Source organism: Protopterus annectens, chromosome 1.part0 (genome assembly GCF_019279795.1).
Source record: "Protopterus annectens isolate FY-2018-M chromosome 1.part0, PAN1.0, whole genome shotgun sequence".
Classification (NCBI taxonomy): Eukaryota; Metazoa; Chordata; order Ceratodontiformes; family Protopteridae; genus Protopterus; species Protopterus annectens.
The window spans coordinates 1,739,877,736-1,739,904,282 of NC_056725.1; the positions used below are offsets into that span (position 1 = coordinate 1,739,877,736).

The 26,547-nt window shown below is 41.1% G+C and overlaps 1 protein-coding gene across 2 annotated transcripts in view; it reads left to right on the top strand.

Annotated features, from left to right (window-relative positions):
* LOC122799732 (TGF-beta-activated kinase 1 and MAP3K7-binding protein 2-like) overlaps positions 1–24,475 on the top strand; it is a 368,141-nt gene extending 343,666 nt beyond the window's left edge. For both annotated transcript variants that reach the window (XM_044069000.1, XM_044068991.1), the window contains exon 4: positions 23,478–24,475. In XM_044069000.1, the coding sequence (XP_043924935.1) occupies positions 23,478–23,623 (146 nt within the window). In that variant the 3' untranslated portion in view covers positions 23,624–24,475. The remainder of the gene's footprint in view (positions 1–23,477) is intronic.
* The last annotated feature ends 2,072 nt before the right edge of the window (positions 24,476–26,547 follow it).

Genomic DNA, 26,547 nt, shown 5'->3' on the forward strand with positions numbered 1-26,547 from the left:
TTACCCGCTATTAAGGGACATCATAAATACTTTCCCAGCTCCCCAAGTCAAGAAAACACACAAAAACCTATGCAGAGGCATACACAAAAGCCCTGTATGACCATATAAACAATGGCATAGAAACAGCAGTACCAGACCGAAGTAAACCCAAGTCAAACTGCAAAAACTAGCCAACATTTGTGACCCCTGCTATTAGTAGGCTGTACAGCAAAATAAAAATTCCTTTCGATATGTAAGGGAGAATGTGCACAGCTGAGCAGTAAGTTCCCTCATTAGTCTAAACAAGGAAATCAGGGAATAAGTCAAGTCTCTGAAAGCAGATTTTGAGGTAAAAATAGCCTCCAAAGCTAAGGATAATCATGGGGCATTTTTCAGTTATGTCTGCAATCTTAAGGGCATCACCCAGCAGTGTGCGGAATTCGTTGAAGATGGCGTCACCTAAACTCAGCCAGAAGATGCAGTAAATCTGTTGGCTGACAAATTCATCTCCCCATCAACCCCAGTTCTCCCCCAGGAAATACCACACACCACTTCACTGCCAATTATCAGTAGGTTGCCACTGTGCTTTCTAAAGCTAAAAACATGGCTTCACAGGTTGCCTCTTGAACAGCTTAAATCGGAACTTATCAGGCCCGTTAGAATCTCTGTTTAATTGCAGCCTTGCAGCCTCTAGACTGGCTTTGTCCTGATAGAGTGGAAGGCAGCAAGAGTCATCCCTCAGCATAAAGGGGGGCCATCTACTGAGCCGGGAAAATTACAGACCCATAAGTTTGACTAGTGTTGTATGTAAGGCCATGGAAAGAATCTTGAACCTGATAAGTAATGACATAGGAGACATACAAACACTGGACCTGACCCAGATTGACTTTGTCAAGGGCAGGTCATGCCCTACTGAATCTGATGTATTTCTTTGAGGAAGGCATTAAGGCTGTGGATGAGGGTAAAACAGTACGTGTCGCTTACCTTGACCTGGCCAAGGCATTTGACACACTAACCCTCTCAAGTATTGTAAATAAACTCCCAAAACTGGGTATAAATCCCTATGATACCAGATGGATAGCTAGCTGACTCACAGACCGGACACACTGTTAAAGTGAATCCAGATCTGGCAAAAGGCCATTGCCAATTACTAGTGGTGTGCCACAGGGCTCAGTACTGGGACCACTCCTATGTGGAGTATACTTCTCTGAAGTCAGGACAAATGTGGAAGGCTTCTGGGTAACAAAGTTTGCGGATATCTGCAAGCTAAGGGCAATTATTGAATCCCCCAATGATGTAGATATCCTTTAGAAGGATCTAGATCAAGCAAGTGATTAGTGCCAGAACCACGGCCTAAAACTAAATACAAAAAAATGCATTATCATACCCATTGGTAAGTCAAATGCGCCTGTAAATTACATCATCAGTAGCACACCCCTTAGACTAGACTCAAGGAGAAAGATCCAGGTACATAGATAGTAGCCCTAACTTTGACCCCCATGTGTTGACAGTGGTGAGGAAATCCTTTTATGTGGCACAACTTGTGTAAGTAAAGGTATGGCAGATCCAAGGAAATTATAGTCCTGCTGTATTCGACCTTCATTAGGCCAATAATAGAGTACAGTGTGCCATTTGGACTCTATTTGACTAGGCGGTTACAACAGCTGGAGCAACGTCAGAGGTTCCTCAGAAAAAAAATTCAAGGTGTAGATAGCATGAACTATGCGGGTAGACTAAAAGCCCTATCCCTTTACTCTGTCTCCTACCGACTGTTAAGGAGTGGCCTATGCCTGACTAAAGGCACTCTCAAATCCAGCCTTGATGGAGCTGCTGCACATCCGCAAGTCAGACAGCATGAGGGTCACCAGCTCCAGAGATCTAAACTTAGTCAGGGACTCGAATAAAACATACTGGAGAAACAGATGTCTCGGAGATTGCCCCTTCTTTGGAACAGGCTTCCTGTTCACATTAAGCAGAGCCCTTCAAATGTATTTTGGATCAGTGAATGGGGAATCGCAAATTCACACCTGGGATGATGCCTATGTCCCTCTGTAAGATACCAAATACACATACACAAGTCCATGTTATCATCTTGCCCCTAGGGGGGGCATATTGGGTAAAATTGGATTATATTGGCTAGGCTCGTAAGGGCCGTTAAGCTGTTAGCCTAGTAATAATCTTTGAACCTGTGAAACTCTAGTGCTCAGTTTCATAAAGAAGGAACTCCTGTGGTGGGCTAGTAAAGTCTTGCTGAATTCTGGCCTCCCATTTTATCTCCTTCCTCCTACTCAGGCACTACAGATGCTTCAGACTTTGGTGGTACAGTTGTTTGTAGAGCCACAGTTACAGGCTGTGTTATTCGAAGGCATGCTTGGTTGAAAGAACAAAGTTTACCTGACCATGTTTAATTATTGGATGCTCCATTACAGCATACTTTGTTTGGTGTTAAGGCAGAAGAGGTGTTAAAGAAAATGGAGGATAAAGCAAAGTCAATGCAGACAGTGAAAGATTTCTTACAGGTTCAACCACCTAGATTTAGCAGAAACTGGCCTTCAAAAAATTGGTGCTTTCCAGTGTCAGGCCGCAAAGAGGCAGATACAGACGCCCAAGAGGCAGATCTCAGCCCCAAGGCTCCTACAGACCTAAACAATGGAGTGCTTCAGCCCCCAAAGGAGGGGAAGACAAATAACAACCTTATAGGAAATAGTCCCAATGACTTCCCTCTACAGATGCCAAGCACTTGCCTTTTGACAGCACCCCCAGGGGGAAAGCTAGCACTTTTCTCAAAAAATTGGCACATGATCACCCAGGACCAATGGGTGCTGAATATTGTTTCCCAGGGTTACAGGTTCCACTTCCACACGCTTCCAAAATCAAAAGGTATGCCAGACTTGGGCAGAGGCACAAAAACAGATTGCTGCTCTTATGAACATGGGAGCTATTCAAAAAGTTCCACAACAAGAACAGGGACAAGGATTTTACTCAAGACTTTTCTTAAAACCCAGAAAGAACAAAACCTGGAGACCAATACTGGACCTGTCAATCCTAAATACTTTCCTGGATGTTCCAAAATTCAAAATGTTAACACTACAGCAACTTCTGCCCATGTTGAGCAAGAAGGCTTGGCTAGTTACTTTGGACCTCAAGGAGGCATACCTGCATGTCCCAATCAGAAAATCTTGCAGAAGATACCTCAGGTTCATAGCAGGCTCAATGCATTACCAATTCTCTGCACTGCCCTTTGGCTTATCTACTGCGCTCAAGGTCTTCACAAAATGCGTGGCACCAGTAATTGCATTTTGCAGACAAAAAGGAATTCAAATATATCCCTACTTGGACGACTGCCTTATTCAAGCAGAGAGCAAGGGCATTCTTCTAAAGCATCTGGCATTTGTAAAAAGATTGCTAATTTGCCTAGGGTACACAGCAAACGAAAAGAAATCAAAACTTGTGCCCTCTCTAGAGATAATATTCCTGGGTGCAAGCTTAAATACAACTGCTCAGATGGCTTATCTCACGCCAGACAGAGGCAACTGACTCATTACTTTCAAATGATGGCAACAAAAACCCAGCTCCCTGCAAGAAAAATTCTGCAGGCCCTGGGCTTCATGGCATCCTGCATTCTACTAATACCATATGCAAAACTGCATATGAGGAAACTGCAATGGTATCTCAAAAGTGTTTGGACTCAGCATTGTCACAGCCTGGAGACAATCATACCTTTAATTCCCTGCCTACAACAGGAGTTTTGATGGTGGTCCCAGGCCTGCCACCACAACAAGGGACAGCCTTTCACCTTACCCACAGCCAGGCAGACAATAACAACGGATGCATCGGATTATGCCTGGGGGGCACATATGGCAGGAAAATGTATTCATGGCACGTGGCCCAAGAAAAAAATGCATCTTCACATCAATCAAAAAGAGATGCTAGCTGTACAGAATGCCCTGACAGCTTTCAATGACCTAATACATCCAGGACAACTATTAATAAAGACGGACAATACCACAGTTATGTGGTACATAAACAAGCAAGGGGGCACACATTCCTACCCCATATGCAGACAAGCCATGACTTTGTGGAACACAGCACTGACCTATCAAGTACATCTGCAGGCACAATTCCTGCAAGGAACTAAAAATACACTGACAGACGAACTAAGAAATCTCATTGATCCTCATGAATGGAAGCTAAATCTACAAGTGTTCAGCATGATAACGAGGAAATGGGGACGCCCAGACATAGATCTTTTTGCCTCCCCTCACAATTACCAAATACAGAAATTTTGCACAAGAACTTATCACTGTCAAGCATGGAAAGTGGATGCTCTATCATTCAGCTGGAAAGGCCCGACAGTCTATGCCTTCCCTCCGATGCCTCTTCTCACCAAGGTGCTACTAAGTCAGACAAGAAAGGCCAAAAATGATCCTGATTGCCCCAGACTGGCCGCGCCAGCACTGGTACCCAATCCTAAAGAGTTTGTCTCAAGACCCAGCTTGGCTTCTACCTCAAATTCCTCATCTTCTGACACAACAAAACAATCAGATTCTGCACAGTCAACTCAGAACCTTAAACCTGGCAGCATGGCAGATAATGTAGCCAGTCAGACTGCACCTCTCTCTAAAGCTGTTATGGATGTCATTTTAGAAGCCAGGAGGCCCAGCACTAGGAAATCTTATGCAGAAAAATGGAAGAGATTATGTGCTTGGAACCAGGCACAAGAGCTCGAACCACTTGTCCCTAATATACCTCAGATTTTACAATACCTAACTGAGATGCTGGACAAAGGCTTATCTTACTCATCTATTAAAATCCATGCCTCTGCCATTTCAGCTCATGACAATACGGAACCTCCTATTTTTTCACATCCTCTACTACGACAGTACCTCAGAGGGGCAAAAAATATAAGACCCCCAAGGAGAGCACCAGTACCTACTTGGGACCTCAATTTTGTTTTAGAGAAACTCACACTGCCTCCTTTTGAACCAGCCAGCACAGCGGATCTAAAATTCTTGTCATGGAAAACTGCTCTGCTCCTAGCAATAACTTCAGCACGAAGAGTCTCAGAGTTACAGGCATTAATGGCTGTGGAACTTTCCCTCATTTTTCATCAGGACAGGGTTTCTCTTAGGACAAACCCAACATTCATGCCAAAAGTGGTTTCCAATGTGGCCTTAAACCAAACCATTCATTTACCTACTTTTTACCCAAATCCCCAGAGTAAAGGGGAGAGACTTCTGCACGCTTTGGATATACAGACAGCTACGATTCTACTTGGACAAAACAAAAGCTTTCAGAAAAACTGAGCAGCTGTTTGTAGCATATGCTGTAGGATCACAAGGAAAGCCTATTACAAAGCAGGCAATCTCAAAATGGATAGGACACTGCATCCATTTCTGTTATGCACAACATGGCAAATCAGTGCCTAAGGGCATTAGGCCTCATTCCACCAGAGCAGCAGCCACTTCAGCAGCTTTCCTCAGAGGAGTACCAACCAAAGACATTTTAGAAGCTACAACCTGGAGCTGAGTGCACACTTTCACCAAGCACTACCACTTACCTCTCTACTCTAAATCCCGAGCAGGCTTTGCCACTGCACTTCTGCAGGGCTTGGTAGCCTCTCCAAATCCAATTTAGACCCAGCCACCCAACCTCAGCTTTGGGATTCTACCCAAGTGTAATGACTGCAACAGTGAAACACGAACATAGTACAGTTGTGTACCTACCATAAATGTAGATGTTCAAGTGTATTCACTGTTGCAGTCCGGGTTACACACCCACCATCCCCCTTTTTTCTTTGCTGGGACTTTTCTGTACTTCTCGTCTCCCTACTACCTATGTGGTGTATTTGCTTGTAGATGAAGGAAATGTTTATAGTAATATATGCATGTTTTTTGACATAATTTTATCTTTCCAGCCTTCCTGTCTGGGGGCACCTGACATCTGGGGCAAGAAAAACTGAAGAAAATGCGTTGGTTGCAACTTTTATACCCCTGGTGCACTGACATCAGGGAAGAGGCGACAGCAACCGACGCCGGACCAAGACTTTGGAACTCGAGCCGACTGTGGGTTGTCTGCCAGCAGGATAACCCAAGTGTAATGACTGCAACAGTGAATACACCCTAACATCTACATTTATGGTAGGTACACAACTGTACTTTTCTCAAGACGTCAGGGTTCAAGACATGGGAGCCTCATTTCAGGGAAATCATATAAATATCAAGGAATAGATGGCTGTAAAAAAAACTGTTAAAGCCCCAAGTCATTTGTTGACTCCCTGGACCCTGTTAGTGATAACAGAAACACAGCAGTGATGTGGTATATATAAAAAAAGAGAGGCAGGGGGTAAAGTCATTACAACCTCAATAGCAGATACTGGATAGACCCTCAGAAGTGGGTATTAAGAGCAAATTTTCCAAGAGATTGTGCACCTGCTGGAACTCTTGAGTAGATCTTTGCTTCCTGTTTCAACAGGTGGCTAAACCATTTCTCTTCCAGGGCACCTTGCAAAAATGCATATCAACATTTAAAATCTGCATCTGGCAATATGGATGATTTTTTTTGGTTTTGCTTTTTTTTGTTTTTTTTCCCCAGAAAATTTGCAGCAGGTATAAAAGGAATCTAAAGAGCCTGTTTGAAAACCGTGTTACAAAACTGGAAAACATTTTCTAGTTGGTGTTTAGAAAAAGGGGGGGTGATCCATCCCAGTTGAGGGCTTCTCTGGATCTTCAGTACCTGTGTGAATTGCTGCTTTCAGGCCTATCATACACTTTTACAGAGTTACACCTTTTGATGTCCTTCTATATCACTGTTGCATTATTCTTTACAATAGGGCCCCCATGCCTAGGTTATCCCAACATCCGGCCAGTACACCAAATCCTTTTGTTGTAATAGGGGACACCTTGCGTCACAGGTATGCTCCCCCCACACAATGGCGTAGGGCATAAAGGTGACATACGGACAGACCATACTTAGAACAACTTTGCTGCTAATCTATATGCCATGCGATCATTGGTCTGAGCACTCATTCATCGGCTGGTTGCCAAGCCGTTTTCAGGTAAGTGGCCTGTTGTGTTTTTTTTTTTTCTTCTTGTCTTCCGTTTTGTTTCTTTTCATTCTATGAATTTAGATTTGGCTGTTTCCAAGCAAGCCATTTCTTTTTGGATATCTAAAGCCATTTCCTTCTGTTTGTTCCTTTCATGGAAGCTTTCTTCTGTTAGGGCTCATTCTACCAGGCCTGTGGCTTCTTTTGGTGCCTTTTTCAAAGGTTTGGATGCTAATTCCATTCTTGAGGAAGCTACTTGGACTTCTGTGGATACTTTTGCCAAGCATTATAAGTTGGATGTTTATAGAGCTAGAACCAGATTTGCCAGGGCTGTCCTGCATGGTTTTCATGAGGGCTTTGCTGGGCCTTACTCCTTCCAGCTTTCTTCCCAAGCTTTTGTACTCTCCCTGTTGTAAGCAATACTGCAGCAGTGATATAGAAGGACATAGTACAGTTGTGTAAAATCTTACTGTAACAGTAGATGTCCTTCTCTTCACAGTTGCAGTATTCTCTCCCTCCTTCCCATTTCTTTTTCCTTCTGGATGCATGTGTTCCACTTTTCTCCTTGGATTGTTGTTCCTGCTGGTGCTTTTCAGTTCTGAGTATGGTACGTCCGTATGTCACCTTTATGCCCTACACCATGCGAGGTGAGTGTATGTGTGATGTACAATGTCCCTATTACAACCCAAGGCTTTGGTATGTTGGCCAGAGGTCAGGCTACCCTAGGCAAGGGATCCTTATTGTAAAGAATACCGCAACACTGAAGAGAAGGATGCCTACTGTTATGGTAAGATTTTACACAGCTGTACTTTCTGCTTGAATGCATTTCGATCCCCCTTCTTCCTTAATCCAAGTTGCACAATTGTTGATAGGGTTTTTTTCCCATATTAGACCACAGAAAAAACAAGTAGTACCTCCTTGGATCTTAAATTTGTATTGGAGAAGTTAATTCTGTCCTCCCTTCTTTTAAAATTGCAACCATTTCTTTGAAATTTCTCACTTGGAAGACTGTTTTACTCTGACCTCATTTAAGCGTGTGTCTGCATTACAGGCCACAATGTCTATGCAGCCCTTTCTGATTTTCTACAAGGACAGGTCGTCAACGCTGCCCAAGTTTTTTTCTGAATTTACTTTAAATTAGGCGATTCATCTCGTGTTTTATTCTTATTCCAAAAAAACAGAGGAGATAATTCTGCATATTTTGGCTGTCTACAGACAGTTGAGGTTTTACATGGACAAAACGAAAGATTTAGAAAATCTAACAAATGTCTCCTTTGATGGAGGAGAAGAAAAGATAGTCCGTATCCAAAACTATTTCTAGATGTCTATCCCAGGCAATCCATTTTTGTTATAGTCTCTCACATAAAGTCAAAGCTCATTTTACCAGAGCTGTGGCTATGCCTGAGGCTTTTTGGAAAGGGGTTGACCCTAGGTGTATCCAAGAGGTCGCTAATTGGCCTTCAGTACATACCTTTACTAGGCAGTGCAGTCTAGATTCAGTCTGCAGAGCTAGAGCAGGATTTGCAAATGCCGTAAGGATCTAAAATCAGAGCAGTCTCCATTCACCCATTCTTTTTAAGCTGTGGTAATCATTCCATATCATTATGGCTACTGCAACAGTGACCTAATGAACTTGCATACGTTTTGAATAGCTTGCTGTTTTAGTACCCTTTCACTCCCCCTTTTCCATCTTCCCTACTTTTCCTAGGCCTTGGTGTTGCACCCTACTTCATCTTTATCCTCCTGACATGATATGACCAAGTTACTGTAGAGCTTCAGGCTTCAGCCTCCCCTTTGGGCAGGAAAGCAGTTTTTCGGTACAGCTATGCTCCCTGTTATACCAGTGCATACTGTTTACTAAGGACAGGTGTATTGTGTACGAGGAGGGAGCTCACAGCTTTTTATACTGGCTGGTTGCCTGATCCTTAGCAGGATATGTCCACTGTAGTTACAGCTACTGCAGCAGTTACCTATTTGAACATCTACTGTTATCAAAAGTACACAAGTGCACTTTTCTGGTCGCTGTCAAGTCAGTCAGGCGAAATTATTATATAATTTCTTCTGTAAACCCTGTTTCTCTCTGTCCATAAAGATAGAATTGCCCTCAGAATTAACACCTCCTTTATGCCGGAGGTTTCTTCTAAATCTGAACATTCACTTACAAGTATTTTTCCCAACCACTGTAGCTGAGAAAAGGGATTTGCTCGATTCCTTTGCTGATCATAGACAACTACGTTTTTACCTAAATCATGCTAAGAATTTCAAGGACAGCAACTATCTCTTGTCTCCTGCTCGACTCCCAAGCTTTATTCCAAGGTATCAAAAGTTACTTTGTCGAGATGGCTCTGATTACATTATGCACATCTGTTTCATCAACAAAACCTTTCTATAATGCTGACTGTCATCAACTTGTACATATTGTGAGCTATTCCAGTGGCATAGTGCAATAAAGCCCTACTATGACCCAGGCAAGTCGGGTTCGATTAACACCTCAGGCATCTGATGGATCAGAAGGGAGGGATGGTTGTTTTTGTAGGCCTCCTATGATGATCTTTTGTGGAGACTGGGGACATCCCCCTCCTCACTCATACCATAAGGAGAGGAGTTAAGTGACAGGGATTAAAATAAGCTTCCCCTAGGTAGATGTGAATGGCCAAGACCCCAGGATCCATTAAGTTCTGCATCAGTCCCAACCCTGCTGGGGGTTGTCCTGGGGAAGTAAAAGGAGATGGCTATCAGACCCAATGACAGACGTGGGCACTGGGTAGAGAGCCATAGAATGATGCAGGGCGAGATAAAATCCTTAAAAATACGTATTGTAAATTGCTTGCCATTCCATTTTCTGTCGTGTGTCTCATCTCAGTAAGTACTCTTTTGTATTAACTCAGAATTGTCATTTCCGTTCATATGTTAAGTTCATCTGTAATTTTCTAAGGCACTACTGCGCTTGGGTCATGGCTGAAAAGGGTCTGCCAACCAGTTCACTTATTGAGTTAAGTTGAAATAAAATTGTATTGCCTAAACCCAAGGCAAATTCTACAAGGTCCATGACAACTTCCGTGGCTTGTTCCAAGAATTCTTCCATTGACATGCATGCCGCAGCACATGGTCAACAATGCACAGCTTTATCAGGTATTATAGGCTAGTAATCAAGCTCTAAATGATACTGAATATTCAGATGAGGTGCCAAAGCTGCAAAAATCAGAGGTGGAAATGAAATAAAGGCTGGCTAAATGAAACTGCTTAGGAAGAGATCCTTAAAAAAAAAAAAAAAAAAGTCAAAATACATTGGGGAAAAGTTGAGATTTTCAGCTATACCAGAGAAGCTGGAAGGGAACAGACCTGCATTAATTTTATGAAAGCACAAATAAGCAACTAGACTGGTATTCCATAGCAGGAGTTTGGTTGAAAGGGAACATTGTGTGTGCGCTCCAAACCTGGCTATGCGAAAGCAACCTAGACCTTTTATTAGTAAAGATGCATTCCTACTAGCAGAAGGAGTTGATTTTGACAAAACTGTGGCAGGACAAAATACAAAAAGTGGGAGACAGCAGAGTGTTTGTGGAGAATAATTACTTGTACACCAGACAGGGGAGAAACAAATTTATTCCATTATTCAAGGAATGTCAGGATGCAGGTGTGAGACTGAAACTGATGTACCCAGTTGCTTCAAAGTATTCTTCCCTGGAGGGACAAAATAATTTTTTGTTAAAGTACATAGTAAGGAGGAAATACAAAAGTTTGTGCAACAGAAAGTGAGCTTGTTCTTTGGTAATAAAATCCGCAGAGAAGACTGTACCTGTAAAACCTTTTCTGGTGTTTCAGTGGAAAACGGAGTGAAGGAAAGGGGAGCAGGAGAGCTGACTAGAAGAATTGAGAGAGTATGTTGGCGATGAAGCAGTGACAGGATTTGGGAGATGGAGATGAATAGTAATAAAACCAGTAACTTAATGTGGGATTACAAGGCAATAATTATGTATGTGATATGTGACAGAACAAGAATCTAGAAATACTAGACTTTCAGAATTTGTTGGACTTGTGGAGGACTGTAAAGCATATGCCCTTCATGTCAATGTTCAAGAAATGCTTTGGGGAGGGGAAGAGGAGGAAGAAAGTTAATTGTAAGGAAATTATTTTCTTGTCACTATTTTGTGGTGTATGGGTTTCTTTGCATGCTATTAAGTAAAGTTTTCTCAGTTATTTTTAAGTGTAATGGGGATTATGAACAGGTGTTGCTGAGTTTTTTCTTTCTTTCTTCTCTCCCTTCTCTCTCTCCTTTTTTTCAGTTTTAAGAAATTGTAGGCAGTGCAATGAAAACAGCCTGGTTAAAAGAACATGACAAAAGAAAAATTAATGTGCTTTTTCTCATTTTTTCATCGGGAAACGACTGGGTTAATGACCTTAGATTGATCTAGTAACACATTTTAAGAGTAAGCAAGTAAATGAAAAAGAATACCGAATATTATGAGACTTTTGTCTACCAAAAATATGTATGCTCAGTAGCAATTCTGCAGCTTTTCTTTGTTTCCATGGAAACAGTCTGATAGAGAAACTGAATGCCTGGTTCTCGTGTCTCCATGGAGACAGTCTGATAGAGAAACTGGCTAAAGGCTGGTGGAGAGTGGCTGAAGGAAAAAAAACTATGAAGAGAAATTGGCTAGGACATTGTTTCCTGAAATCATTCAGGGGTTTTCCCAGCTGTGGGAGAGCTATAAAGAAAAGACAAAACCAATTAGCACTTAGTAGGAGCACAGGCTGCATCATGTGTCTTAGTATGTTTAACCTTTCTTTTAGGTTAAGTCAAGTCTGTCAGTGTGGCTGTCAGTTTGGGACTTTTCTTCCATTAGGAGGGTGAAATTTCAGTATTTGAAGATGTTCATATGTTCATAGGTTTATACTAGGCTATCTGCCCTAAGGCATTATAAGCCTAGCCCAAATTTTTGTGGCTTACGCCACCCCTTATATGAAAAAATACTGTGCCCATTAGTTTGTTGTGCCTTTGTCCAGCAGTGACACAGAGATGATTCCCGGGGTAAACCTACGATCTCCCATCCACAGGTCTAGATTACTCTTGAACAGAGTCAGCGAGGTGCTCTGCCTCACATGGACCGGGATTTTATTCCACAGCATAGGGAGTCTCTGAGTGATAAATCTATCCCTCCAGCACGTCCTATTTATATCCGTGCTAAGGTTTAAGTCGCTTGCTCTAGTGGTTTTGGTGGATTTGGATTTTTTGAGGTGGAGCATGTCCATTAATTCCGGGTTGGACATGGCCTTGTATGTCAGGCACATGTCACCTCTGAGCAGACGGTATGCGACTGAATAGAGCTGGAGTTTCTTCAATCTGGCAGCATATGACAGATTTTGGAGTCCCTTTATCCTTTTGGTGAGGAACTTTTGGGGTCTCTCCAATTGCTGCAGATGTCGGGTGAGATACATCCCGAATGGGGCATTGTACTCGATCATTGGTCTGATAAGTGAAGAGTACAGGGAACAATGACCTCACTAGATCTGGATGTGAATCCCTTCATGATCAGGTGGGCAATGTAGAAGGTCTTTCTAACCACTTTAGCAGCGTGAGTGTCAAAGAAAGGCCACTGTCAACCTGGGTCCCCAGGTCCCTGATAACCTCTTCTGTGCTTAGTGGATTGCCACCTATATGGTAGCTTGGGGTTACCTTGTTTTCCCGAAGGGTATGACTATACATTTTTGGCGTTTAACTTCAGGCCATGGCTCTGGCACCAGCTATCTGTTTCCGTGAGTCCCTTCTGAAGGATATCCGTGTCCGATGCACTTTCCACTATGGCGCCCAGTTTGCAGTCGTCTGCAAACTTTGTCAGCCAAAGTCCTCCCATGTTGGCCTGTACTTCTGAGAAGTAGGTGCCCAACAATAGGGGGCCAAGGACTGAGCCCTGTGGGACACCACTTGTGAGCGGCTTGGAGTCTGACATAGCGCCAGCAACTCTAACCCTGTGGGTTCTGTCCTTAAGCCAGTTTGCAACCCATCTTGTGACATATGGGTTTACATTTAAGCTGGTAAGTTTTTCTACAATACCGAGTGGGGTATTGTGTCGAAAGCCTTTGCAAGGTCAAGGTAGGCTGTATGGACTGCCTTTCCTCATCAATGGCCTTGGTGACTGTTTGAAGAAGTCGACCAAGTTCAAAAGGCATGATCTTCCCTTGACAAAGCCAAACTGGGTCAGGTCCAATGTCTGCAAGTCCCTATATCTTTGTTTATGAGCTCCATTATGATCCTCTCCATAGCTTTGCAGACTAGACTTGTTAAGCTTATGGGCGGTAATTACCAGGGTCCATAGGCGCCGCCTTTGTGGAGTGGGACCACAGTTGCCGTCACGCCACTCGTTGGGCACGTATCCTGTGGTAAGGCTGAGATTAAACAGCTGCCTTATGTGCGGGTTTAATTCCTCATTTAGCTCGTGTAGCACACAGCCGGGGACACCATCCGGTCCCATTGATGCTGTGTTTTAGCTTTAGAGAGCAGCTTTCACCTGCGCATTTGAGATGTCCGGGAGGCTACACTCGGCTGGGATAGTTATCTCTCCTTTAGGGGAGAGGGGTGAAGTTTGCACTGAACCTGTCTGCCAGTATGTTGGCAATGTCTGTGGGTTCAGTGATTTTTGTATCATTTTGGACTAATTCTGAGCATATCTGGGAGTTTCCACCCAGGTTCCTAACATAGCTGAAAAAGGCCTTATGATGATTGTCCTTTGAATCCATGGCAATTTTTCTCTCAAAATTGGCCTTAGTTGATTTTATGAGTGCTCGTATTTTTTTACTAATAATGATCAGGGGTGACTTCCCTTTTATGGATTTTGTTCTATCATGTAATAGCTTTCTCCTCTTATTGTAAAGTTTGTTAATGGCTGGGGTCCACCAGACTGGACGTTTGCCCTTTGTGGAAAGAGTCTTGGTTTTATTTGGGATTGCCTGATCCATGCAGTCCTGGAGGTGTTCATAGAAGGCATTTGTAAGGGCTTCCGCAGCTTGGGTTGTGGTTTCCACTGGCTCAGGGGCCTTGAAGGAGACCACACCAGTCTTGAGTAGTGTGAAGTTTGCTTTAGAGAAGTTCTTCACTATGGTCTTTTTTGTTTGGGGTGGGGGCGGGATGTGGATTTCCAGTGAGATTAGTTTATGATCAGATCTCACCAATGAGGGATATACTTTTGGTGTGGAGCATTTTGTCCCCATGTTTGTGACAATGAGATCTAGTATATTTTCTCCTCTCGTGGGAACAGTGACTAGCTGTTCCATGGCATTTGAATTTATGAACTCCAGGAACCGTTGGGCTAGAAAGTTAGGGCTTGAGTAATGTTCCCAGTCTATATTCGGGTAGTTGAAGTCACCCAATATGATGGTGTTTGAAGATACATTTATACCCTCCATGTATATAGTTTTGTGTGTATTAAGCTAATAGGTATTAAGGGGGTGTTGGTGTGTGTGTTTTTTTTAAGAGCCTTCAATAAAACAAAAGTTTTGTAAGATGTGACATATCCTCAAATGGATAAGTTCAACCTGTCACAGTGTATGCATGTAACACAAGAGCTGGAATTAGACATTTAACAAAAAAAGGGTTATGCATAAAAGGTGGGAATAACTTTTTAATGCAATGATGCTTTCTGTAATGTCCTTAAATGTCAACAGTCTCACAGATAAATACAAAAAAAAGTAGTGAATTATGGTATGTTACAGGAGACGCAGTTGGAAAGAACTGAATATGTGAATTTGATAGAGAGGTTTTCCGGATGGTTATTTAGTAGAATAACTGGAAGAAAGAAAAAGAGGAGCACTTTAATTGCAAGAGAACCTGCAGTAGTGATGGAAAATGATAAAAAAGGTGATAGCAGATTTATAGTGCTAAGGGGCTAATGGCAAGGGAAGAGGATTACACTGGCATGTATTAATATTCTACCTAAAACTGCTGTAATGGGGCGTGAAAATTCTGGGAGAAATAATTTTCAGCAAGGAATATTACTTGTAGGTAGGAACCCGGAATGTGATTTGCAACAATGAAAATGTCTGGAGGGCCCAGAAGGGAAGGTATAACAAAGGAGTATAGATTTTTGAAGAAATTTATGAAAATATTTGGCGTGGAAGATGTGAATTCAGTAATAGAAGTTCTGAGTGAATTTGCATATTTCCCAAGATATAAAAACTGGGCTAGGCTAGACAGAATTTACATTTCACAGGAACATGTGCATTTAATTGAAGGTCTTGATATACACACACAATGACTATCTAAGATCATGTGCTCAGTAATTAAAAGAAAAACACCAGGGTAATGGAAATAAAAATGAGACGCTTCCACTTCCCCACCTATCTGTTGAAAAGCGAGGAATTTAATGAATGGGTAGTGGAGATTATTCAAAAGCTATTAGAGAGGATAGAAATTTCTTCTGCCAACATAGCTGGGGAGTAGGATCAAAGGCAGAAATGAAAGAAAGGGAGCTATGGTTAAGAAGTAACAAGAATTATTTAGAGGGATTGCAGAATAGGCAAAATCTCAGAACAAGAGGAAGATCAACTGCAGAATGCTAAGCAGAAAATAAGAGATTACCTTGATAATATGCACAAGTTTAGAAATATCGCTTTTAATTGTTTTTTGATGATGATATAGCACAAAAACTTTTAGCACAATGACTGGCAACAGAAAATAGGAAGGGCTGTTGCTAAGCGTAGGGAGCTTATAACAAGGAACGTAACGATCTTCTAGAGGTATTAGAAATATTTTGGAAATTCTGTGAAAGTCTGTATAAAGCAGAGAAATATGGAAATCAAGAAGAGATGCACATGGAAATGTTTGTGGAAGAATTAAATATGCCAAGGTTAAAGGTAGATGAGGCTCAGTTATACTAATGGTTAGGATAGGAGGAGATGAAATAAAAACTGATGTATACCCAATCTATAGAAAAGTCCCCAGGAATATATGGTGTTCCTGTGGACGTTTGAAAACTACGAGGGAAAAGACTAAAGATCTGGAAGGTTTTGTTTAAGAGTATTTTAAGATGAGAAGTACCAACATCCTGGAAAAAAACAGTGGTAGGTGTAATACCTAAAGAAGGGTAAAGATCAATTAGACCAAGCTTCATACAGGCCCATTTCATTAGTAAACCATGGTTATAAAGTGTTCATGTCTATAATGGCTAAAAAATTGACAAAAGCAATGCCAAAATTGATAGATATGGGTCACTGTGGTTTTTGTGGAGGGGAGGCAAACATTTGACAACATTAACAGAACACTGATGATCCAGAGGGAGGCAGAATGTAAGAAGATACCATTGTTGGTGGGGCTTGATGGCAGAGAGAGCATTTGACAGAGTAAGCTGGGACTTTGAGCAGGGCAATGGAAATATTTGCATTTCCTGAAAAAAAATTATAAGGTTGATTAGGAGGTTGGGTGGGGTCCTCTCTGATAATTTCTGCTTGAGCAGAGGAACCAGGCAGGGATGTCCTCTTTCCCCTTTGCATTGTATTTAGAACCACTGGCAAAGAAAATAAGGGGCTCAGAAATTCAAGGATATAATTTACATGGTAGTTAAGAAAAGCTGGCTGTATTTGCAGATATTTTATACCTGATAAAACCAGAAAGAGAGATTGCACTATTGTGAAACATTTTGAGACCGTTTCAAATCTTTTTGGGATACAAAATTAATGAAGGCAATAGAGGTAAATTATGTATCCACATATGAATTGGTTCAGCAATATCCGTATTTATGGGGACACAATAAAATATGTATGGATTAAAAATTATTCTGGTGTGGCAGCTAAAGATATGTGGGAAGAGACTAAAAAGATAATACAAAGACTGAGAAAATGGAAGTTTTCTTATATGGAAGCTTTGTGATATGGGATAGTAAGATACAAGCAGTCAAAAATGTTTTTAGTCCCTCTAGTCTTATACACAGGTCAGGCATATTTTTATCAACCAGAAGAGAAGTTGTGGATAGCAGTTAGAGCTGAAGGACTTTATCTGGGAGAGGAAGAGGGCAAGAGTCAAGTGGGATAAGCTTATTCTTGCAGTAGAACAGGGTGGACTGGGATTATACAATTTGAAGGGGTATTTCAAAGTTAAACAGTTAAGGCTCCTATTCATAGCACAAACGGGAAACCATAATTCAAAGTAGAAACGGATGATGATGAAATGGGGGAAGCTGAAGAAACAAGGAGACTGAGATTTTGGATGCAGACCCTTAAGGAGATTAACAATAAACATACAGAATATTAAATCCATAAGTAGGCAAAAGTATTCTAAGAACTAAGCCAACATGGGAATGGAGAAAGATTCTGCTGATAGGGATGACCTCAATTAGAGATATATACAAATAGGTAAGGAGGGGGCTGGAATTTGTTGGAGAGAACTGGCAAAGGAACCAAGGTATTGGGAGCAAATAATTAGAGAGGGAACGGTTATAGAATGGGAGGATGCCAAGAATTTATTTGGACTGCAGGTTAGAGATTGCCTTCCCTATCAAGGATTGATATCTGAGTATAGGCAAAGAGAAAGAAATAGGGGATCCTAAGTGAAAGACCAGCACTGGTAGAGCTTTTAATAGAATCTAGAACAGAAGCTGCCATTGAAAAGGAATAATTTATATAGCATGTAAAATATTGCATGATTATAAGTATCAATCACAGGAGCTTAAAAAGGATTGGGAAGAGGAATTGGATAAGCAATTCACAAAAACACAATGGGAGGATGTATGCATGTCTCCCAAATATGCAACAGAGTCTAGAAGATTTAGGATTTTTGCTTGGAAATATTTACATAGATATTTTTATACACCAAGTAGACTCCAGAAATTTTCTCAGGTAGACAGCAAATGTTGGAGGTGTGACAGGGAAGAAAGCGCTACTTTGGAATTTATTTTCTGGGAGTGTGGTGGGTTGGCGGACTTCAAGGTTCCCTGTGGAATGCACTGTTGGAGATGCTCGGTAGGCAGATTGATGTGATGAGGGAGTTAATTTTTCTGAGCTGTGATACAGAATTGGAATTGCCTAGACATGGTAAGGCCTTGCTTCATCTGATTGTGGTGGCTGCCATAAAAGCAGTTACTAGAAAATGGAAATCAGACTCTAAACCAACTATATTAAAAGTAGTGAATATAGTAACAGAGATAAAACTAGAATTGAGATCTTTAGATGAGTAGGGGTAAACTACATAGGAAAAATGGAAATTGTGGGAACAATACATACAGAGGAGGAATGAGGTTTAAAAGAAGGTAGAACTTAAACTATGTAATATTTGACTGAAAATGATTGGGTAGATTATAACTGATTAAAGTTTGCAACTGGTAGTGTCAGTGTGGTTTGTGATGTAAAATACTTGCAACTAGGATTGTGTCGGTGTGGTTTATTTTCAAGTTTGTGATTGATTATTTCATAAGTGATTGTTTAATAAAGATGTTTCTTGCTTAAAAAAGGGATAGGAATTGAATAATTTATGTAATGTTGCTTAGGTTATATGATTTGTAGCAATGCGTCTATATTATATTTTCATACGATGAAAATAGTGAACGCTATTTCATTGTACCGATAATATCTAAACAACAAAATATCGAACAAACGGAACACCAAATTTTTTCTCAGGGAAAAAATTCACTGCTCCGTAAAAAAAAAAAAAAAAACACACACAAATTTAAGCAAAGTCCTGAAGACGGCCCACCGGTTTTGATGTTCTGTGACTTGGCTGTTTTTGCCATTTCAACAGTATGGTACCAACTAAATAGCATTCGCTATTTAATCCATTCGATACTGTCATATTGACCCATAGCAATATATGTGAAGTAATGTTAATTTAATACAACTTGATTACTTTTGTCTAAATATAAATTTGCTTATGTCACAAGTGTGATAAGTCAATAAAGATGTTTAAAAAAATTAATCAAGGGTGTCATGTCCTGATGCCACTTAGGAATGTCTATTAACTGTGGACTCTCACATCAATCAAAGTGGACAGACAGGATAACATAAGGTACAGGAGTTATGTGCTTAACATTGTGCTGGATCTTCATTATCCCTAGTCCAGCCACTTCAACATCCTGTCCACCTTCCCCCTCAACATTCACTCCCAGCTTCCAAGCATATCTGGTAAACCTCTTCCCATCACCAGCATTCTTTTTTTTTTTTTTTAGGAGCAGCCTCATTCTGAGGGCTGTGGGTAGACCAAGGTACATTGTTGAATAAGGGAGGAGCTTGACCTCTGGAGCAAGGCAGTTTGGGTCTTCCACAAGGGCAGATAACCTGTCAGTCAGTGTATGGACTAGGGGATAATGAAGATCCTGGATTGTGGTATGTGCTTACCTTTGTTTACAGTACAGTTTTTTTTCTCTTAAAAAAAGCTTAATTCACCTTTTTCAGACATGACTGAGATATTCTACCTTTCAATGAAAAACTACTTAGAAAATGTGGAAAGGAGGGTAAAAAACTCAGCTTTTTTCTTTAAATTTCAGACTACCCAGCATGCATTCTGTAGAACACAGCTGAGGTCTACATCAGCTTTGGTTTTGATGTGGCCAACAACAAAAACAAATCAGAATTTTGGGAAAAAAACTCCTGCTACTGTCTTAACTACCAGAAATGTTGCCAGCTCAGGATAATAGCCTACAGTTACTGGAGTACAGTGCCCCTCTTTTTTGAGGAGAGGGAGCAGCAGTCCAGTCCCTGAGACCTTGCCAAACTGTACCACTGTGGAGGCAGCTTTTTTGGACTTCGCTCCTTCCAGTCTGATGCATGACTTGCTATCACAAGTGAAAAGCAACTGAGAACAGTAATATTCAGAGAATTAACTTCAGCAACCTATCAGAAGAGTGCCTGGAGAAGAGGCATTAAACCCCCTACAAAATGTCTTTTTAGTTCCTAGAAAGATCTAGGACCCAAGTCTGTGACTTAAATGAATTCATCCTCAAGGAGTCCTTGTGTGTATAGTCACAGTGCAGTCCATCTTTTCCTGTTTTTCAGGAGGAGACTAGATGCGTTTCTTGGACCTCCAGGACATTTACCTTCACATAAAGGTTGCCAAGGAGTCCAGGAGATTTGTATGCTTCTGGTTTGGAGCTTACTTTTATCAGTTCCAGAACCTTCCCTTTGGTCCCGTTTCAACCTTAAGGGTTTCACACCAATTGTTACAGCAGACCAGTAGCTGCAAAGTGAGAATGTTTCCTTACTTAGATGACTGGCTCCTAACTGCATTAACACAGGGGGAAGTCTGTTCTGAGTTCCTTCCTGTCTTTGGTAATTGCCTTGAACACCATTGTCACAGGTAAAGCTTTCCCAAATGTTCCCATCATTTGATGATACTCTGTTGTGCAAAACACATCTTCACTTAGAAGGATCATTGTTCTACAGAACATTAGTCAAATTATTCAGGCTTAATCAGTCTAGTGCGCACAACTCCCTCTTTCTGCTTGAAAGCCTTTGGATCATGGCAACAACTATTTACATGGTTCCAAATGCCAGTTTTCACATGAAACTTCTGCAGTGAATTGTAAAACATTGATGATGTCTGAGACATGCAAGCCCTGGATGTGTCACTTAGTTGTGAATTCTTGGCACTAAACTGAAGTAGGCAGTCCCTTCCTGCTTCTAGCCTTTTAGTGGCTATCGTCACAAAAGCCTCTACTGCAGGGTGGGGGGGGCATTGTCAGGGAGAGCATAAGTATTTCACAGTAATTTAATGGACAGTACCAAAAAGGAATATTGATAAAAGCCAGTTTTGGAGAACATTAACTTTACACTTTCCCTACTTTTGTGTAACAGTGGAGTTAGCATGTGTGTCAGGTGTGGTATTGGGAGTCATAGGGAAGGAAAAAGCTTACTTTGTGATTTGTGAAATGTGTTTTTCAGTGTCTTTATTGTATTGTCCATCAGGCATATTGTAAGATGATTCCTGTTAAAGTAAGGCAGTCCAACAAATATGGTCTCACATAATGCAGTTCAGCCTGCACATCAACAAATTAGATTCCAGGTTTGGAGACCTTGGCCTCCATTTGTCTGTTGTGAAACTTTGTCACGTAACAAAATAGTGTTGCTTGGACACCCACAAAAAGGAACACTTGTAACCAGTGGGCTTAAAGAAACAAGTTCCAACGTTACAAGTCTTTCAGGTTTCCCATCCCAGTGTGCTGTTGCCATCCACACTGAAAATGACAGTGGTTTGGTTCATAAGTAAGCATAGTGGAACTACCATCTTTGTAAAGAAGCAGTAAGGGTATGGGAATGTGTTACCTTCACAAACTTTTCTGATTTGCTGGCCTTATTCCTGAAAGTCTAGTTCCATTGCAGACATGCTTAGTCTGTTGCCACAAGTGATTTCTTATGCACTCCGTCTTGCTGTGACCTGTTTGCAGTACCATCCAACATCAGATGCTTCAACTTCTTTACCCTCATTTCATTTTTCCTGTAGTGGAACATGCCAGGAATGCTTTTGTTCAGAAATGGTCCACAGGACTTCACACTTGTATCCATGTTATCAGTGTTCAAATGTCATTCAAAATATTGGGCTGAGCAATTCTGAGGTCATTCCAATAGCCCACACTGGGCTTAATTTGATTCTTGTGACTCTTGTTTCTCCATCTAGAAACCCTCTACATCTGATACCGTTTAGAGCCCTCATGACTCATCTGAACCTTAACTCCCTCCAAGTACGTAGTAGTTCTGTTAATGGAAGAGTGGACCATTCATACTCTGAAAAGATGGTCCAAAGCTTCACTTCTGCCAGACATCAGTGTTAGAAAAACCTGCAAAAGTAAATGGACTTGTTTTTCTGTTTGAACTACTTCCAGAGATTTATATTCTTTCATTGCTTGAGTGCTGGCAGCTTTTAACTTCCTTTCACAGATATGATATTGATCTGTTCCTCTGTTCATTTATACTTGGCAAGTTGCAGACTTTCATCAGGGTTATAGCAAAGTCTAGAAATGGCCATTCTTGAACCTGTGCGAGGCTTTTTGTAGAAGCAGTTTTCTTATCTATGTCATGTAAAAGAGCTAATATCTCTTGAGTTATTCTTTAAGATAAATTGACTTTTCCTTTATTTGAACCTTTTTCCAGTGTAGACCTGAAATTTATATCCTTAATGGACTGCGGTGGTGGTGCTGCTGTAGAGTTGTCGCCTCGCAGCAAGACATCTTGTTCGATTCTCAGCTAGAGTGTCTTCTGTGTGGAGACATGCGTGAATGAGCATACCTTCGTTGAAGGTTGTGCGTCAGGGTCGGCAACTCGGCACTCAAAAAATCTACTGCCAATCATTAGCGGACCGGAGTTCCACTGTGGTGACCCCTAACCGGGAAAAACCAAAAGACACAGCAGACATTTTCTAATGGCCTTTACTTCTGCCTGAAGAGTTTTGGAATTGTGCTGTCAAACCTCCATACTTAGAATTCCACGAGTATGGAATATGTTTGTGAACAAATCCATTGTTTATGCCTAAGCTAGCCACCAGGACAACTCACTCCATATATCTGCCTTTTGTCCAGATTACTCCAACAGAGTAAAATGATTACTATTACATTATATGGTATACATTAAGCTCAGGTTTTACCTGGACAGGTTTCACAATCCACAAAGTTTCTGAAATTACTCTGCACCAATGCTTGGCTGACTGAGCTCTAAGCAGAACAAAATTTAATGCATTCAACCAGGGCAGAGGCTACTTCTGAAGCCTTTGTCTGGAATGCATTCTTGTGTGGTGGTAGTGCACCAGCTTACATGGTTTGCGCTTCCGCCTTATTGTATACATGGTGTAGAGGATTGTTTATTTTTCTGACCCTCCTTAATGCTGCCTAACAGTAATTTGGAAAGGAAACTTTTTGGCAGAGCATTGTATGCAAAAAGAAAAAAATTCTCTGCCAAGCTACCGAATGGCGTCTGGCTGGTTGAGAAGGACTGACCTCATCCAAATTTAACATTTATGGCAAGTTCGTAACTTTGGTTTATGGAAAGTATACTCGCAGATGTCATTTTTTTCTTGTTTTACTAGGTGTAGTTCATGTAGTTGTAGGGATAAAATTGCAGGCTCTTGGTTTTCGTGTGCTCATGTAGCGGGTACATAAGATTACAGTGTGCATAGACATTAGGCATATTGGACCATTGAGGGAACGCAGTACTAAATTGTGATTGGTGGAGAATTTAAGAAAAAAGGTCTTGACCCACTGAGTAGTATCCTTTCATGTACTATAGTAAAACACTGCTTTTATATTTGGTGTATTCCTCAGAGAGGCTAGTTATCTTACCATTCAAGCTGTAGTGACTTCTGTTTTTCCAGCAGTGTTTAATCTGTATAAAGTCTGATTTTTTTTTTTTTTTTTTTTTTTTTTTTTGCAGTTTATAAATGCTTTATCCACAGAGGAGGTGAATTCTGATTTAAGGAACAGTGTGCTGCAAAAACAGTGTTATGGTTTATGCATAGTAATTGTTTTTTTTTTTTTTATTTCTGCAGAGCAGAGAGTTCCCATCAAAAATCCAAAGACTGTACCAGACACAGAGGAGGATGAGGGAGCTCCATGGGGCTGCACTGCTTGTACTTTTCTAAATCATCCAGCCTTGCATCGCTGTGAACAGTGTGAGATGCCCAGGAATTTTTGAGTCTGCCAGGCCCACGAACGTCTGTAGTACTACGAATAGAGCAGTAGGGAGCAGTTCGAATTCTCAGTGGAAAAAATGAATATGTATCGTGTAAAACTGCTTCAGGAGTTCTTGAGAAATACATAGAATGCTGTAACGGTGAAGGCCTGAACAGATGGTGTTTACTAATTTTTAAACGTTCAGCCAGCAAGAGCTAATATTACCTCAGTTATTTCAGTCAAGGGGAGTTTGGAGAATTTTAAGAATTATCGTTTAAAAAGTAGATCTGACCATGAACTTGTTCGTGAATTGTCTTTGCCATGTACAGTATTACCAGTACGCTGGTCTAATTAACTTGCTGTATAAAATGCTCATTTTCCCCTTTCTCTTGTCACAGCATGTTGAAAGGGGCGTGAACAGAATTGCCTTTTAAAAGGCTTTTGATGAAACACTAACTATGCAAAGAAAACCTGGAATGTTGTCAACAGTCTAGACTGCCTGCTCACTGCCTGTTTACAAGGGAAGAACTTAACATATCACTGGTTGGTCATCTTGCGTCTCTCCCTAAAAGCCTCTGTGTTGTTGACCAGACTCCCTTATGGTTCAGTGGCAAACGTGAAAAGGAGAAACTGCATGCATTGTCTGTACAGTACCTTGTGAAATACCCCAAAGCTTTTCCTACTGTACATAGTTATAGAGCCAGCTTTAAAGTGACCTTTTTCACCCTTAGAGGTTTCTTGTATTTCTGTATGTATAGTGTATTAGATTTGATAACTAACTCTTTTTTTGCAATTAAGCACAATCATGTCCCTTTCTAAGCTTATATTTGTGAAAAGTGAAGCCTTAAATAAAAATGGCAATAATATGAAACTATGCACAAATTAACTTTCTCAATGCAGTCTGTACATTGTTCCTGTAACTGCTAATGTTCTGTGTGAGACCTGCAGATGCAGCTAGGTAGAGTGCAGTGGTCTTTAAAATGTTGTGCAGGTAGTTCACTGTGCACACTAGATTTTACTGTGGGTGATGGATGTGAAATTTGTAGCAATGCCATGAGATAATGGATAAGCTAGGCATAAGTTATTATCAGGACTCTTAGAGGTAAACTTTTGATTAGTGATCTCTGTAAACAAGTTGCTCATTTGAGAGGTATGCTTTACAGCTAAATGGTGACTTTTTGATTTACGCTAGTGTGTTTTTTTTCATGATCAAGCTAGAAAATTTGTTCAGTGTTTAGTTGAATTTGGCAAGCCATATCATGCGTTTTTGTCAAGCAAATATGTGGCTGTTGTGGCAGAATTAGATGAGGAAGGAACAGAATAGTCCCTGTATCACTAGACGAAAGCTCAGAAAATTAGCAGTGCTGTAAAAAGAAACATTTAAAGTTATGCATTTTATTCTTTGTCCTCGTCTTAAGTTGATTACATAGACAAGCTGCAGAGGAATGCAGGAATGTTTTGATGAAGTTTAACATAGGGTCTGTTGCAAAGCTTTTGTTCCTTTATCTAACTTGCTCCTCTTGGACCTTTAGAGTGTTTTAATCATGCTGCTTTTTTCACAAGTCTTTATCTTGGAATAGTCAGAAAATGTGAGTTGAGTGACTGGTGAGGAAAAAAGCCCGTCACAGCATGCCTGTGAGGTGGTCTAGTGGAGTTTGTTTACTGGGGATTTGTCTTGTTCCTGCAACTATTGGAAGAACTTTGGAGGGGATGCATCTCTGCTGCAAAAGGTTGAATATCCTCCCATTTTCTCCAGTGTGCTAGTGAAAGTAGTAAATTGGATAAAATATTACCAGGCATCGGTAGGACATGGATTTAAAATGATCTGGAGAGAGTGATGGTCTGAATCATTTCCATCTGCTTTGGAAATTGAAATTTTGTACAGAGATACCAGTAGGTGCTTCTGCATGAGTGCAGAGAGAGAGCTTATCTAATCAGACTACTACAGATGCCATTAAAGTAGTTGTATTTTTCCATACCATCTTTTCTCCTTCCAGTCCAGCTCCCCTCATGGTAGTTTTAAGCCTCTTTGTCCCGCTGCACAGGGTATCCTCAGCATCAGGCATGGCTTGGTTGAAAGAACTTTTGTCCTATCAGCCCTGAAGGTAGCTTGTGCTGTTTCCCACATTTACTATAAAATGTGAGGATGATTTTACTGGCACTAGCACTACCTTTGTGTGGCTGATGTGGGCACTTGCATCATAGTAAGGGTTTACCGGGCTCTCCCCTCTGCTTTCACACAGACAAATGATAGCTGTCTTCCCTGGATTGATAGAACCAGGCTCACATACCTCAGTCTTGGACCTTTTAATGCCCCTACAAAGCCTGCATATGCTGATGATAGAACCTCAATACGTGTCCACCTCCCTCACTGCAGGGTGGATAAGCTGGCATCATCCACTCCCTTCCACTCTCCTTTACCCAGCTGTTCCAGCACCTGAGCCTTTACTAAGAATCAGACTTTCTGGATTGTAGTTGGGGTTTTATCGATCTGTGCTGTGGCCTGAATGACTGTTACTTGTCAGACTTTCCAGTTTAAAATTTTGTAAAAAACGCATTGTGGGAGTGATTACATACAAGTAATTGTCTTGTCACTATGACTCTTAAAACCAGTGTTTATGCTCAAGCATAATGTTTTTTGGTAAGTTAATTCACATTTTTGTCAGTAAAAATTTCATGACTTTCCCAGTTTGACTGCAGTGCAGCATTGCTAATACCATTAAGTCACCTTCATTTCAAACTAGGAGTTGTGTGGCTCCCCACACAGTTTGATACACTGTTTATTGGATATCCAGCTGTGTCATTTATGTATCGTCTTGCACTCTGAAACTGTTTGTGGGCCCATTTCATATCACTTCATTGGACCTGCATATGTCTCTCTGAAATGTATCTATAAATATGTATTCTGTGCATGTGATTGCGATATTTTTCATATCTGTGTTAGCC